Genomic DNA, 12,938 nt, shown 5'->3' on the forward strand with positions numbered 1-12,938 from the left:
TTGTGTGCTGTTGTTCTTGTTAGTGTTTTGTTTTTCTTAGCTGTTTCTATCTCAAGGAGAATCTCTTTATTTCAAATAAAAAATAAACTGCCTTTGCCTTTTGCAATCCATAATCATTTATTATTTTATATATTGGTTATTTCATCTATTATTTATTACACATTATTTTTTGATTATTTGGTATATAGACATTTACAGTCAGACACCTGGAAACACATACACTGAGTCAACCTATAGTAACCAACTAAAAAAATATATTTTCTTTACAAGTGATATTAATAATGTTGAAAAAGGTTTGCCCTTTCTCCGGTTAACAATCGGCAAAACATTGTACTAACCATATAATGTACAGTGTACCTAAAGTTTTAGGGATAGATACACAACCAAAACCCAGCATTAACTTTTGCTAACACGTTGTTTTGTCTTGGCTGAATTTATAAAGTGCTGGATTACCTCTGAGAAGCCATTGAGTTCAGATCATTTTAAACGAGCATAACTTTATATTGGAATCACATACACTTTGTGAGCACAATATCTACAACAATAAAGATACAACTAGATTTTGAGACAGGGCCCCTCCGAAAGAAAGGCCACAAAGTCAGAGAATAACTGATGAGTGGTGAAAAGTAACTAACTTCATTTTCTCAAGTCCTGTACTTAATTACAATATATAGGTACTTGTACTTACTCCTTTTGTTTTTCAATTTTATTGTGCTTATACTTTTACTCCATTACAGTTCAGAGGCAAATATTGAACTTCATTTATTAACTTCATGGTTACTTTACATATTCAGATTAATAATACAAAATGTTACAAAAAACGATCATGTATTGTTATATATTCAGACAAAATGAGATTTTATGATCTCCAATAGAAAATCATAAGCAAATGAAGTAGTTCAACTTTGCCAGCCTCAACATTAAAGGGATATACACAATAATAAACAAATCTTTATAATGAGTACTTTTACTTTTGGTACCTATGGTTTTGGGCTTTTACTAAAATTAAAATTTGAATGTATTGCTTGTAACAAAAAAATTCTACATTGTGTAAAGATCTTAATACTTTTTCTACCATTGTAAATTATACATTTCCAGCTTAGCTGCCATTGTGCCTTGTGGTGTAAACTGCTTAATTTGCAATTAATTACATTATCTTAAACTATTTGCTTTTGGGGGTCCTTTAGCTTGGGGCCTTGAAGCTTTTGCCCACTTTAATTGATAATCAAGCCCGGGTACACTATTGTAGTTACAGATTCGGCAGACAATATGGACAGAAAACTGAAATATCATGTCTGAGGTTTGGCAACACTGTTTTTTGGCTGCCTCCATGAGTGAGTAAGAGGTTTCTCTGCAGAAAATATTCAGTAAACTTGATATTTAACTTTTGGTGTGTATAAAACAAAATGAATAGAGCAAAATTGCTCTGTAATATCACAAGCATTAGAGATAAATAGGGGAGCTTGGAATCGGTTTTAAGTCTTACATTTTTCAAACTTTCCCAAACATTTGTTTGATATCACCCATACTTCTGGATGCAAAATAACGAAATAAAAAAGTGTAATATTATAAAATGTATGTATAAGAAAATACACTGTAATGATATTTTAACATATGTATAATATTAATCATAATTGATATTATGGTTGCATTAAATTAACCAAATGATACTACACCAACTGTTTAACATTTATGTAAAGGATTTGTTTCAAAAAACACCTTATAAATATTGGATATTAATTGTAAAAAGAACTTTTATTTAAGTAAATGTACAAAGGAATTGGTATGAAAAAATATTACCAAAAGTAGAAAGCACTCATCATGCAGAATAATCCATTTCAGAATAATATTCAACTATATTTATTAATGTAATAATGTGTTAATTTGTACATCTCTTTCATGTAAAAGCTGGCAAAGTTAGAGTACTTTATACTTTATCTGCATGTGTATCTCCCATGGAGATGATAAATAAAATCTCTCTCTCTCTAAAAAAAAAACAAAAAAAAAAATCTTAATCTCCATGTGCACCTTACTGTTAGTAGCTAGCTTTTATATTTTGAACTTTAGGTTTGTATTTAGTTAATATTTGCTATATGTTATATCTGACATTTGCTATTTCTTTGCTTTTTCTACTGTTATTTTAGTCCTTGTATATTCCACGCTTTGTATCTGCACTCCTTCAACTTTGTGAGGCAACTGGTGCACAGCAATTTCCCTATTTTATCGTATCTAAGATATTATCTATTATTTTATCGAACTCAAGCAAAGAACAGGTACCTCAAAACTGTACCTGAGGCCAGTGCTTAGTTACTGCCGTCACTGCTCATTCCTCATTAGTGCTAGTAGCCTCGATATGTTAATATGGTTAATCTGTTCAATAATATTATCTAGATCTTTCTGTAAAGACTTTAACGGACTCTGGAGGGAACTGACTCTTCATGTCGATATCCAGTCGGAACATTTTGAGTGTAACACCCCGCCTGGCAGTCATGTCGGCGCTGAAGTCAGGGCGCTCACTGTTAGAGTAGTCAAAATTCAGTTTAAAATAACTCATTCAGTTATTTTGTATAATTTGGGATACATCAGTTTGAGATTATGTGTTGAAGAAAGGTGAGGTATCCGCTGCAGTATCGATTTATTTTGAGGTAAAGTAAGTTAATTGCCGACTTCTCCCTCAGGCTTTTTCTCTTCTTGATTGTTAACGTTAGCTAACGTTTCATTGGTTAGCTAAGTTAATATGTTAAAGCCGTAAACATAGCTGTTCATAGTTCACTTGCGTTCACGTCGCATTAGCTAGCAGAGGATAAACACGTTGTATGAAGCATGGTGTTTGTTCAGGACGCCGTAGTAAATCAGCTGAAATGTTCGTGCTTGTGTCTCATACAAAGTGCCTAAGTCCCGGTAACGTTACTACCGTTAATGATGCTAACGTAATCTAAAAACTGCAGGTCAAGTAGCGTCAACGATGAGGTAGTTTGTTCATGGAGTTAAATACGTGTTTATCAGACAATGCCTTGTATAACATTTTATCTGTGAAATTAATTAGATTAATTCTTATTTGGAGGACATTTTTATTAAAGTTCCCATATTATGCTAATTTCAAGGTTCGTACAGATATTTCTACTTTCGACTATAACATGTTCACATGTTTTATTCTTTAAAAAAAAATCACTGTATCTTCCTCATACTGTCTGCCTAAATACACACGTATCACCTTCAGTCTGAAATGGTGTTTTCGCGCCTGTCTCTTAAAGTTCAGAGCAGACTGGGCTCCTAAAAACCCCAATCTTCTATGACTAGTCAGTGGCCCTTTTTACCTATTTAATCCCAAAATCTTCTCAGACATAAAAAAAACCTAAATCATCTCTCATTAGTGGCCCTTTGAAATAATCAGTCATTATTCATCACTGATAACGTTGTTCCTGTCATGATCTATTTGCAGAGGTTCATCACAAAATTTTAACAGCTTGGCTTGGAAATAACTATGCATGCGTGTAAATTTGTGTATATGCACTGTGTTAGAGTTATTATAAATGCACATACCAGTAGTAGACTTCTTAAAAATGATGTCTGCCAAAAAAAAAAAAAAAAATCAGTTTTAACTTTATGTTAACATAAACGTTTTTGTTTTGTTTTGAAACTTGGATGCTCTCCTCATGTGCAACCAGGAAGAAAACTGCTGTGGTCATGTGACGATTTACACTAAACATGGCATTGCATGTATTTCACCTTGTATGATTTCAGTATTTGCTGGAAATGCATTGATAGATCATTCAGTGACAGTTTAAGAGCCTTACACCTGAAAACCTTTTTTGCCATCACTATTGTGACCAACAGGATTAAATGGGTTAACACAGAGATGGTGCAATAGGGCTGCTAAATTACCTCTTCATGCTGCCTTTGCATTTTTACACATAACCAAACTTCAGCTCAGCTTCAGCTTCAGCTCCGTGCTGTGTGGTTTTAGATAGCATGCTGACATTGCGGAATTGAAAGAGTTGTGAGTAAATAGTGACAGTGGCATTAACATGGCAATAACAATAATTTACTGTCTCTGTTATATGGCGACCGATCTCATCCGCTGCTTGGAGAGTAAGAAGCTCTCGGATCTTGTTGTTTTCCCATCTACGGTCGCTGCTCTTTGTCTTTGCCACTAACTGCAACTAGCTACTTTTTGAATAGCCCATGTCGGGTTGTGCACATACCACATTTTTAAAATGTCACAGCCAACCTGCACGTGGTCCAGTATTGTCAGCAGTCCTGTTTATACTAACAACATTTTGGCACTGTTACTACTTCCCATAGCGACTTAAGGCGAGCCAACTCTGTCCCCCTATTCCATGATCACACCTTTTCTGCTAAAAGTCAAGGCAGCATAACAGTGCCATGTTCCCACTTAATGGAAAAATAAAAAAATAGAGACATGAATATCTAACTTTTTTAAAATGCAGGAACATTAATGATGATTGATGACAGTTTATATACTTTCTCAGTTTTCTGTTTGAGCCATGGCATCACTATCCGAGGAGGTGCTGCTGGTGGTGAAAAAGGTTCGCCAGAGGAAGCAGGATGGCACCCTGTATCTGATGGCTGAACGTATCGCCTGGGGTCCAGAGGGCAAAGACCGCTTCACAGTCAGCCACTTATATGCAGATATTCGCTGTGAGTACTTGACACTATCCAGTTACAAAGAAGTGCTAAACTGATGATGTGCTGGTGATTTTCTTAAGCTGCATTTTCTTCGTTTTCTGCACAGGTCAGAAGATAAGCCCGGATGGGAAAGCCAAAATTCAGCTCCAGCTGGTGCTTCACACCGGCGAGAGTACCACATTCCACTTTTCCAATGAGAGCAGTGCGCTCAAAGACAGAGATGCTGCCAAGGAGCTGCTGCAGCAGCTGCTGCCCAAATTCAAGAAGAAAGCCAACAAGGAACTTGAGGAGAAAAACAGGTGAGATGCAGTTGTCTTTTACAAGACGGTCCTTTAAGGTCCAGTGTGCAGGATTTAAGGGGATATGTAAGCAGATATGGAATTAATATATGAAGTATGTTTTCTTTAGTGCATGTTTTCTTCAGTGTATAATCATCTGAAAATAAGAATTGTTGTGTTTTTGTTACCTCAGAACAAGCAGTTCATATTTACATAGGTAGATAACCATGTTGTATCACCAAGTTGCCCCAGAATGGACAAATGAAACATTGGCTTTAGATCGGGCCGTTTGTGTTTTTGCGTTTGCCTCTGTAGATAGCAGCCTCTCAGTGAAAAGAGCATATAGAAACACTAGGGGGAATTCAGCTTCCAATGAAAACCTCCTCCAAAGAACACTGCAAGAATTTTTAGCCGGTTGCAGTCTGCAATCCTCACTGCTAGATGCCACTAAATCTCCCTAAAGTTAACACACTGGACCTTTAATTTGACACATCCTAAAGGATGTGTCAAATTAAAAGTCTGAATTGAGAATTAACAATAAATATATTCATCTCACAGTTATAATGAGATTTAGGCGACCCAGTAATGTAATATTGTGTATATATAATGTAAAATTAACATTGCTATTTTCATTCTTTAAATAATGTTGTTGTATTTTGTTCTGTAGGATGCTTCAAGAAGATCCAGTACTTTTCCAGTTGTATAAGGATCTGGTGGTGAGTCAGGTGATCAGTGCAGATGAATTCTGGGCCAACAGGTTAGGGGACATAAACAACTCGGACTCTGCGTTATCCAACAACAAACAGGAAGTTGGTATATCTGGAGCTTTTCTGGTGAGTACATCAAGTCTGGCACAATTAGAGCAGACTCAATCTTAAATGTCACAGATGACTCAAGCATTGACAACTTGGTGCATAGTTTTAAATGTTAACAGCTGTTATTTTTGTGCATTACAGGCAGACATTAGACCTCAGACAGATGGCTGCAATGGCTTGAGATATAATCTGACAGCAGACATCATTGAATCCATCTTCAGAACATACCCTGCAGGTAAACGATTACATCTCAACTTTGACGTTAGCTGATCAGTTGCAACAGTAATGATTGACCAGGAAAAAGGCTGCTCAGATTTTCATTTTACACACTGTCAGCCCGAGAGGAAGAACTGCTTCGTGAAATCAGTGGGTTTATCTTTAGTCCTGTTTCACACAAAACACATCAGCAGTGCGTGAGCAGCACTGAACCTGATGGGTTGTTGTTTTTTTTGGTGCCCGTGTTAATAAGTTAAAGCATTCACATAGCCTGCCTGAGCAGCGCTTGTCAGGTGTGTCTTGGCTGCTTGTCAGCCACGGCACATCTAGATAAACGGTGGCTCGCTGATTTTTTTTAACCATGCCGCACGCGTTTGTCAGCAGAAATTGACAGTGAAAATTGTGTTTTGATGATTATATTGACTCTATACCACCTTTTACTGCAGTTTAAATGTCTCTCTCTTCCACAGAGATGAGGAAATACAAAACTGTCTGTTTGACTGAAACCTCCCTGCTTCCATGTCAAAATAAAAGCCCTCTGACAACATCTCTGTGGACAGATTCCCATCAGTTGTTGTTTGAAATATTTGCAGGATAGAGGAGTGGAATTTGTGCTTATGAATGTGGAAATACAGTACTCATAGCAGCAGGCAGCAACGCAGCAGCGACGTTGTAACAATGCTGCATGTGTGAACACCACAAGCATGAAACACGCTGCAGCTCGGTGAGGCTGCCGTCACATATTGCTGACGCGTGTTGTGTGACACGGGCCTTAGAAAGACAGCGTAACAGGAACTGATATTGAATGCACAGCTGGTGTTCATAGACACCGTAACCTCTTTGGACTAAATATATCGAATTGCGTTGTGCTTGCAGTGAAGCAGAAGTATAGTGAAAATGTGCCTCATAACCTGACGGAGAAGGAGTTCTGGACCCGCTTTTTCCAGTCCCATTATTTTCACAGAGACCGCATCAACACAGGAACACAGGATATCTTCTCGGAGTGTGCCAAGCAGGATGAAAAGGGTAGGAGTTTTAAAGTGTTTTCATGTGTAAATATCATACATGAATGCAAGGATTTTCTACAGATGACAGTATATGTATTATTTCAACATTTAATCAGTTGCTGCATACAAAACCGCTTAGCTACACAAATGTTATCATATGTTTTTTAAATCTGCCTCATGCAGGGTTAAAGTCTCTGGTGGTTCAAGGAGTAAAGAATCCTTTGGTCGATCTCTTGTCGTTAGAGGATAAAACATTAGACGAGGTGAGATTTTAACAATTAGCCAATCCCAGCAACATTATGTTACTCAGAAATCGTTTAAGCTTTCTTATTCCACTTCCTCCTTCAACCTCAAGACTTAGTTTTTTTTTTGTGACACAGGGTTATGGAGTTAGCACAACATTGCCCTCAACTTCTAATTCGAACAGAACTGTGAAGGAGAGCAGCAACTCTGCAATTATAAAGCGGTTCAACCACCACAGTGCCATGGTGCTGGCAGCAGGCTCTCGCAAGGGGTAAAGAAATTACTTTGGAAAATGGTAGCACTTGGTCGTTTTCTTCATTTCCTTGCTAACTGGTTCATAAATTTAAAAGGGAGACACCAGCTGATCAGGCGAGTGAGACGAGCAGCACAGACGGAAACTCGAGGGATTCCGACTTCTTCCAGCCTCCTGTAAAGAAGGTATGACGGCTCTGCAGCTTTGAGTTTTTCCAAAATATTGATGTTCCTCTGTAACAGACTGTGCCACTATTTTCTGTTGGCAAACTCCTTTAGGTTAAATTACAAGAAGCCATAGAATATGAAGATCTGCAAAGGGAAAACAGACCAAAAACAGTCGCATTAAACCTCAAGAAGTCTGACAGGTACAGTTTGTCCACATTTGCCTTTTATTCTTTATTCTGTGTTCTGTACTCTTTAACTAAATATTGTTAATTTCAAATGGCAGTGAGCAATACAATTTTTTTTGCAGATTAATTAACACACTTGCAGATTAATGTACATGAACAGGCAGGCGATGCTTTAAAACTGCTTTTTTTGTTTGTCAAACTGTCACAAAACTTAGTATTAAGTATTCGATTTAGTATGAAACAGAAAAGAGTAAGCAGATTTTTGTGCATTTTAGAATCTGAAATATCCTCTGTCAGTCGAGAGCTTAGTTGCTGAAAGAGATTGAAAACTGCCGTAGAGGTCAAGTGTTTGTGTTTATGCTATTTGGCTTAAAAACACTATGTCCTATAACAAAAAGGTACACAACTTCCAAATGTGTTCGCATAAGATAACACAACTTTGCAGAAAGACAGACACACATGCAAACACACACAGATAGGCAGACATACACGACAAACACCATTTTACTCCGTCCCCTTTCATAACTTACGATTCAGCGGTCAAAGGGAAGCGTCATTGGACTGGTGACATGTTCTTGTAAGCTTCTTGTAAATTCATGTCGAGGCAATATGTGGTGGCGGCCATCGTTACTTTAAAGTTCCTCCTTTCCATGAACTGGACAGAGACTAAACAATAGTGTGCTGTGACAGCAGTGTCACTTTAGCAGATAAAGTGAATGTAGGAATTGTCACGTAGAGCGGGGACAGGAAGCTCTACTGTTTTGCAGTCCCCACTTTATACTTTCAACTGACGCCTCGCCTCAGCAGCATGCGGCTGAATCAGGTGCCTCTCAGCTCGAGGACAGAAACTTTCCAAGGGAGAAAAGAACTAGAGCACACTAATCAATTTGTAGCCTTGAATAGAGCAAACAGACTAACCTTTTGACAGCTCTGTGCTGTATGTAATGTGATGTTTCTTATTCCCTGTCTTTATTTTGAAGGTATGCTCACGGTCCTGTGCCACTTCAGTCCCAACAGTATACTACAAGCCAGGATATCATCAACTCTGTCAACTACATCCGGCATGAGATGCTCGATTACAAACCCAACCTCACTCAGGTTAGATCCTACACACCGTTGCCTTAAATCCCCGACAATGTTTGGCTTGACTCGACTCTGCTCACTTTTGGCACCAGGTCCTTTTCTCTGTATCAGTATCCACAGTGGATTCAGTCAGTCCCTCAGTGTAGGCAAGATTCTTAGCCGATCGATCTGTAGTGTTTCAGTGCTGCGTTCCACTGCAAGTTGTAAGTCGATAATTCCGTGTTAGTTTTTCCGATTTCCGATCTAAATGCGTTCCAGTGCATCTTCTCGGGAAAATATGGATGCCCACAGGAAATGTTATTTTGGCTAGCCTCTGAACATCAGAAGCATGTACTGAGGACCTACATGAGCTACCACAGAGAAGACTGTGACTGTGACCACAAGAGAAACTGCTGTAAGTCAGTGTCTTTCTCATTCAAATAACATACCAATTAAGATCTCAAAACTCAAAAAAGTGAGCATTGTACAAATGTCTTTTTTCTTGTCAGTGCCAATTGTATATTTTTAATGCTTAATGAAAATATGTAAAAACAAAAAAAAACATCTCAAAACTCAAAAATAACGAAATTTTGTACAATAATATGGTGTCGAGCTATTCCGCTACAATGTATGTAAATGCCACTACAAAGTTGTTATTGCACATTTAACAACACACAAAAAAATAATTTAAAATTGACGAACAGGTAATTCTGCTTTCCATTCACCATGTGCGCTGCCATATTGCCGTGACATCAATTCGACCGATTTGGTCTACATGGATCCTGCCTGAGTTTCTGATTTGCAATCCCGACTATCTAACTGCACTCTTCCCAGTCGAAGGTCGTTTTTAACCCCCCGGATTCAGAGTACAGTATATAGTGTATTTATATTGTATATTTTATATTATACTTTAGTGTTTAGATATATTTATTTTATATTAGTACTTATGTTTAAATTTTCTTGATATATTCCACACTTTCCTACTTCTTTAAGACTTTAGAATGGGAGCATCTGTAACTAACGGTAAGTTCCCCTTGGGGATCAATATAGTATTTCTGATTCTGATTCTGATTCTGAATGCAGTATAACTTCTGCTCAGAGCACCACTATTGCTAATGAAAAACAAAAAAAGAGTGAGTTGAGTTAGTAGTGCAGTGTATCACCATACTGTGGAAATGTGGTTTATGTGTCAACAGAACACACAGCCTCTGTTGAGATTCAGGAATCATTGAACTTTGGACAAAGATTATTGATCGTCTTTATAGTCTGATTCATTCATACACAGTTCAGAGGTCCAATAATAACACATTCTAAGGTTAAGATTAGAATAAACATGTTCCTCCAGTCACACACCTCCAGGTGTGTGACTGGACCACCACCTTCCTGTAAGCACTGATGCCCCCCCATAAGCCCTGTGGAGTGGGCTGGCTTTCACCCTGATGCAGCCACATCATTTACTATGAAAAACTGTGCAGACCTCAGTCAGAGATTTGTGTGTATTTGCATATGTGAGAAATCATCCTTTGTGAAGGGGTTCGGTGCAGACAGGTAAGGCCATCTGTATCCAGTTGGTACCTCCACCAGCACTATTTTTTGCTCCCCCATCTTACCAGATAAATTGTTCATTATATTTATTCAAAATATGTAACACACAGAGATGATAAATACAGTTAATAAATAACGATAAATTTATTTTTTAGATGATCTAGATTGTAACCAGTTAGAATCTGCTGATTTTCATTTCAGTCTTGAAAATGTAAAATATAACAGACAATAATCAAACCTTTTTCAGAGTTCAGAATGTGTTTTAAGAACATCTGGTTGTACAAATTTTTATGATTGACTCAAGAAATAATCCAGAGATTAGTTTCCTGAAAAGTCAGGAATATGTAGTTATTTAAAACTAAGTATTTTACACAGTAATACTTTTTGCAGGTGTTGTCCAGCACAACAGCTAGTTCTGCCATTGCAGCACTTTCTCCAGGTGGCGTCCTCATGCAGGCAGCAACACAGCAAGCCATAAATCGTAAGTGTCTTTTACAATTACTAAATAACATTAATATTACCAATGTGAAAGGTTGTGATCAGTGCCTGAAGCACATCTGCAGTGTGTGAGGACACTTCCATGCATATACTGTCTGTTTTATGTTCTCTTTTCAATCTTTGTTCATTTTTGCAGAGATGGTACCTACTGAGGTTCAAGGCGAGTTGAAGCATCTTTATGCAGCTGCTGGAGAGTTGTTAAGACACTTCTGGTCCTGTTTTCCTGTAAACACACCGTTTTTGGAGGAGAAGGTGACTTCTTGTAATAGCCGTATATAATATAAGGTCAAATTATTATAGTCACACAGTAAGTTATTCCCTTACTCTCACCCCTGACTTTGACCCAAAAAAAAGTCAATTTTCACTTTTAATACTTGTTTAATAACCGACTCATCAGCTGATACTTTTTCATACAGGTGATGAAAATGAAGTCAAATCTTGAGAGATTTCAGATGACCAAGCTTCGTCCGTTTCAAGAGAAGATTCAGCGTCAGTACTTAAGCACTAATGTAAGTTTCTAAGATAATAATAATGACACAGTGCCTTGTACAAGGGGACACTTGTATTAAATGTCCTTGACGTCCCTACAGCTCACAGGACATTTGGAGGAGATGTTGCAGACAGCCTACAGCAAGTTCCATATCTGGCAAACCCGTCGCATGATAAGGAAAACCTGAGGTCTGATGATTTGTCAAAGAGAGGACAAGGAAGACATTACAATAAATGGACAAATGACCTGAGACGGTTCTCCAGACTGCTGTGAAGAGAACACAGATTACAGCCTGACGGGACGAGACTCACAGGTGCTTAATGAGCATATAGATGGACGCTGCTACATCCCCACCTGTTCAACAGAGACTAAATGCATCTAGGTCACAAATAACTGTAATTAGTTTATTTCTCTTTTGTTTGTGTTTTTTCTCAGTGGTTGAGAGATTGGTGCCGGTTATGGTTAAGTGGGACTTTTTAAAATGGTGTAATATGACCAAATTTCAAATGGAAAATCAGAAAGGCACTCAGGACAACAGGCTGATGTGTGAAATGCAGGCAGAGGACTGCCAACGTGTGTGTGTTGTTAGTGCACAGAGCAGAGAAAGAGAGCTTGAACATACGAGGAGCCCCTCTGAGCACTGGGTCGATTAGTGGAACAAAGTTCCAGAAAATCTGAAGCAAAAGTGAATATGAGCAATACTGTAAAGACATCTCACACTCGAGTGCATTAGTGTGTGCGTGACTCAAATCACACTGTCACTTGTTTGTAATGTCTTGCACCTTCTGTCTGCACTGAAGACAAAAATGTCACTGAATTAAAGTGAGCTTTTGTTCATGCCACGGTCTAGTGAAACCGCAGTATTTCATAATTTCCACAGTCTACTTTTATCTTATTTATTTATTTTTCTGAAGTTTTCTTGCTGTGTTACTTTATAAACTACAATAGAGCTGAAGGTGTTTGTTAGCTGCTTTGGAGAATATAGGCATGGTTTCATTGTGACAAAGTACCCTGGCCAGTGTTGTGCTGAAATGTGTTCACACAATGAATAGTGTTTCCCACCTGTGTGTGCAAAAGCCTCCTTCAGTGGTTAGGGTGAGGGCCTACTCGTTATTTATGAGGGGTAAGGGGTGGTGCAAAACTGGTAAGGCATTTTTAAAAAAACAATGGGTAGGGACTTGTGTTTTTGTTTTTTGTTTTTTAATTTTGGCTAAGGTCAGGGACACACAACTTTAAATGTTAGTATATGGTATTCATTTTAAATTACCTCTGAACTCTAATCCAGGTAGTGGATTTGGAAGGCAAAAAAAAAAAAATGCAAAATCACAGCATTTAACATTGCCAGGAACTGTAAAAACAGAAAATTTTTCTGACAGTCTTTTAAGACATATTTTTAAGGAGGATTTACATTTTACTATATAAATTAGAAAAATTAAAAATATATATATATAAATTAGAAACCTCATTGTGAAAAATAATGTCGGTGCTGTTTGCCAGTTACATTGTCACCAATATAACCTCCATTTGGT

General features: G+C 37.7%; 1 protein-coding gene across 2 annotated transcripts; it reads left to right on the top strand.

The window, feature by feature from the left end:
• Nucleotides 1-2,445: 2,445 nt before the first annotated feature.
• On the top strand, nt 2,446-12,251 carry gtf2h1 (general transcription factor IIH, polypeptide 1). Of its 2 annotated transcripts, none has more exons than XM_042496788.2 (15): nt 2,446-2,610; nt 4,494-4,662; nt 4,757-4,949; nt 5,596-5,761; nt 5,885-5,978; nt 6,836-6,985; nt 7,150-7,229; nt 7,347-7,480; nt 7,560-7,647; nt 7,741-7,829; nt 8,795-8,912; nt 10,812-10,902; nt 11,056-11,171; nt 11,336-11,428; nt 11,510-12,251. In XM_042496788.2, exons 2-15 carry the CDS (start codon nt 4,509-4,511, stop codon nt 11,594-11,596), a joined length of 1,653 nt encoding a protein of 550 aa, XP_042352722.2. In that variant the 5' UTR covers nt 2,446-2,610; nt 4,494-4,508; the 3' UTR covers nt 11,597-12,251. The 2 variants fall into 2 exon arrangements, with proteins under 2 accessions (XP_042352722.2, XP_042352721.2); XM_042496787.2 differs by having other exon boundaries at nt 2,447-2,645.
• The last annotated feature ends 687 nt before the right edge of the window (nt 12,252-12,938 follow it).

Source organism: Plectropomus leopardus, chromosome 7 (assembly GCF_026936395.1).
Source record: "Plectropomus leopardus strain MGB_pleo_1.0 chromosome 7, ASM2693639v1, whole genome shotgun sequence".
Lineage (NCBI taxonomy): Eukaryota > Metazoa > Chordata > Actinopteri > Perciformes > Serranidae > Plectropomus > Plectropomus leopardus.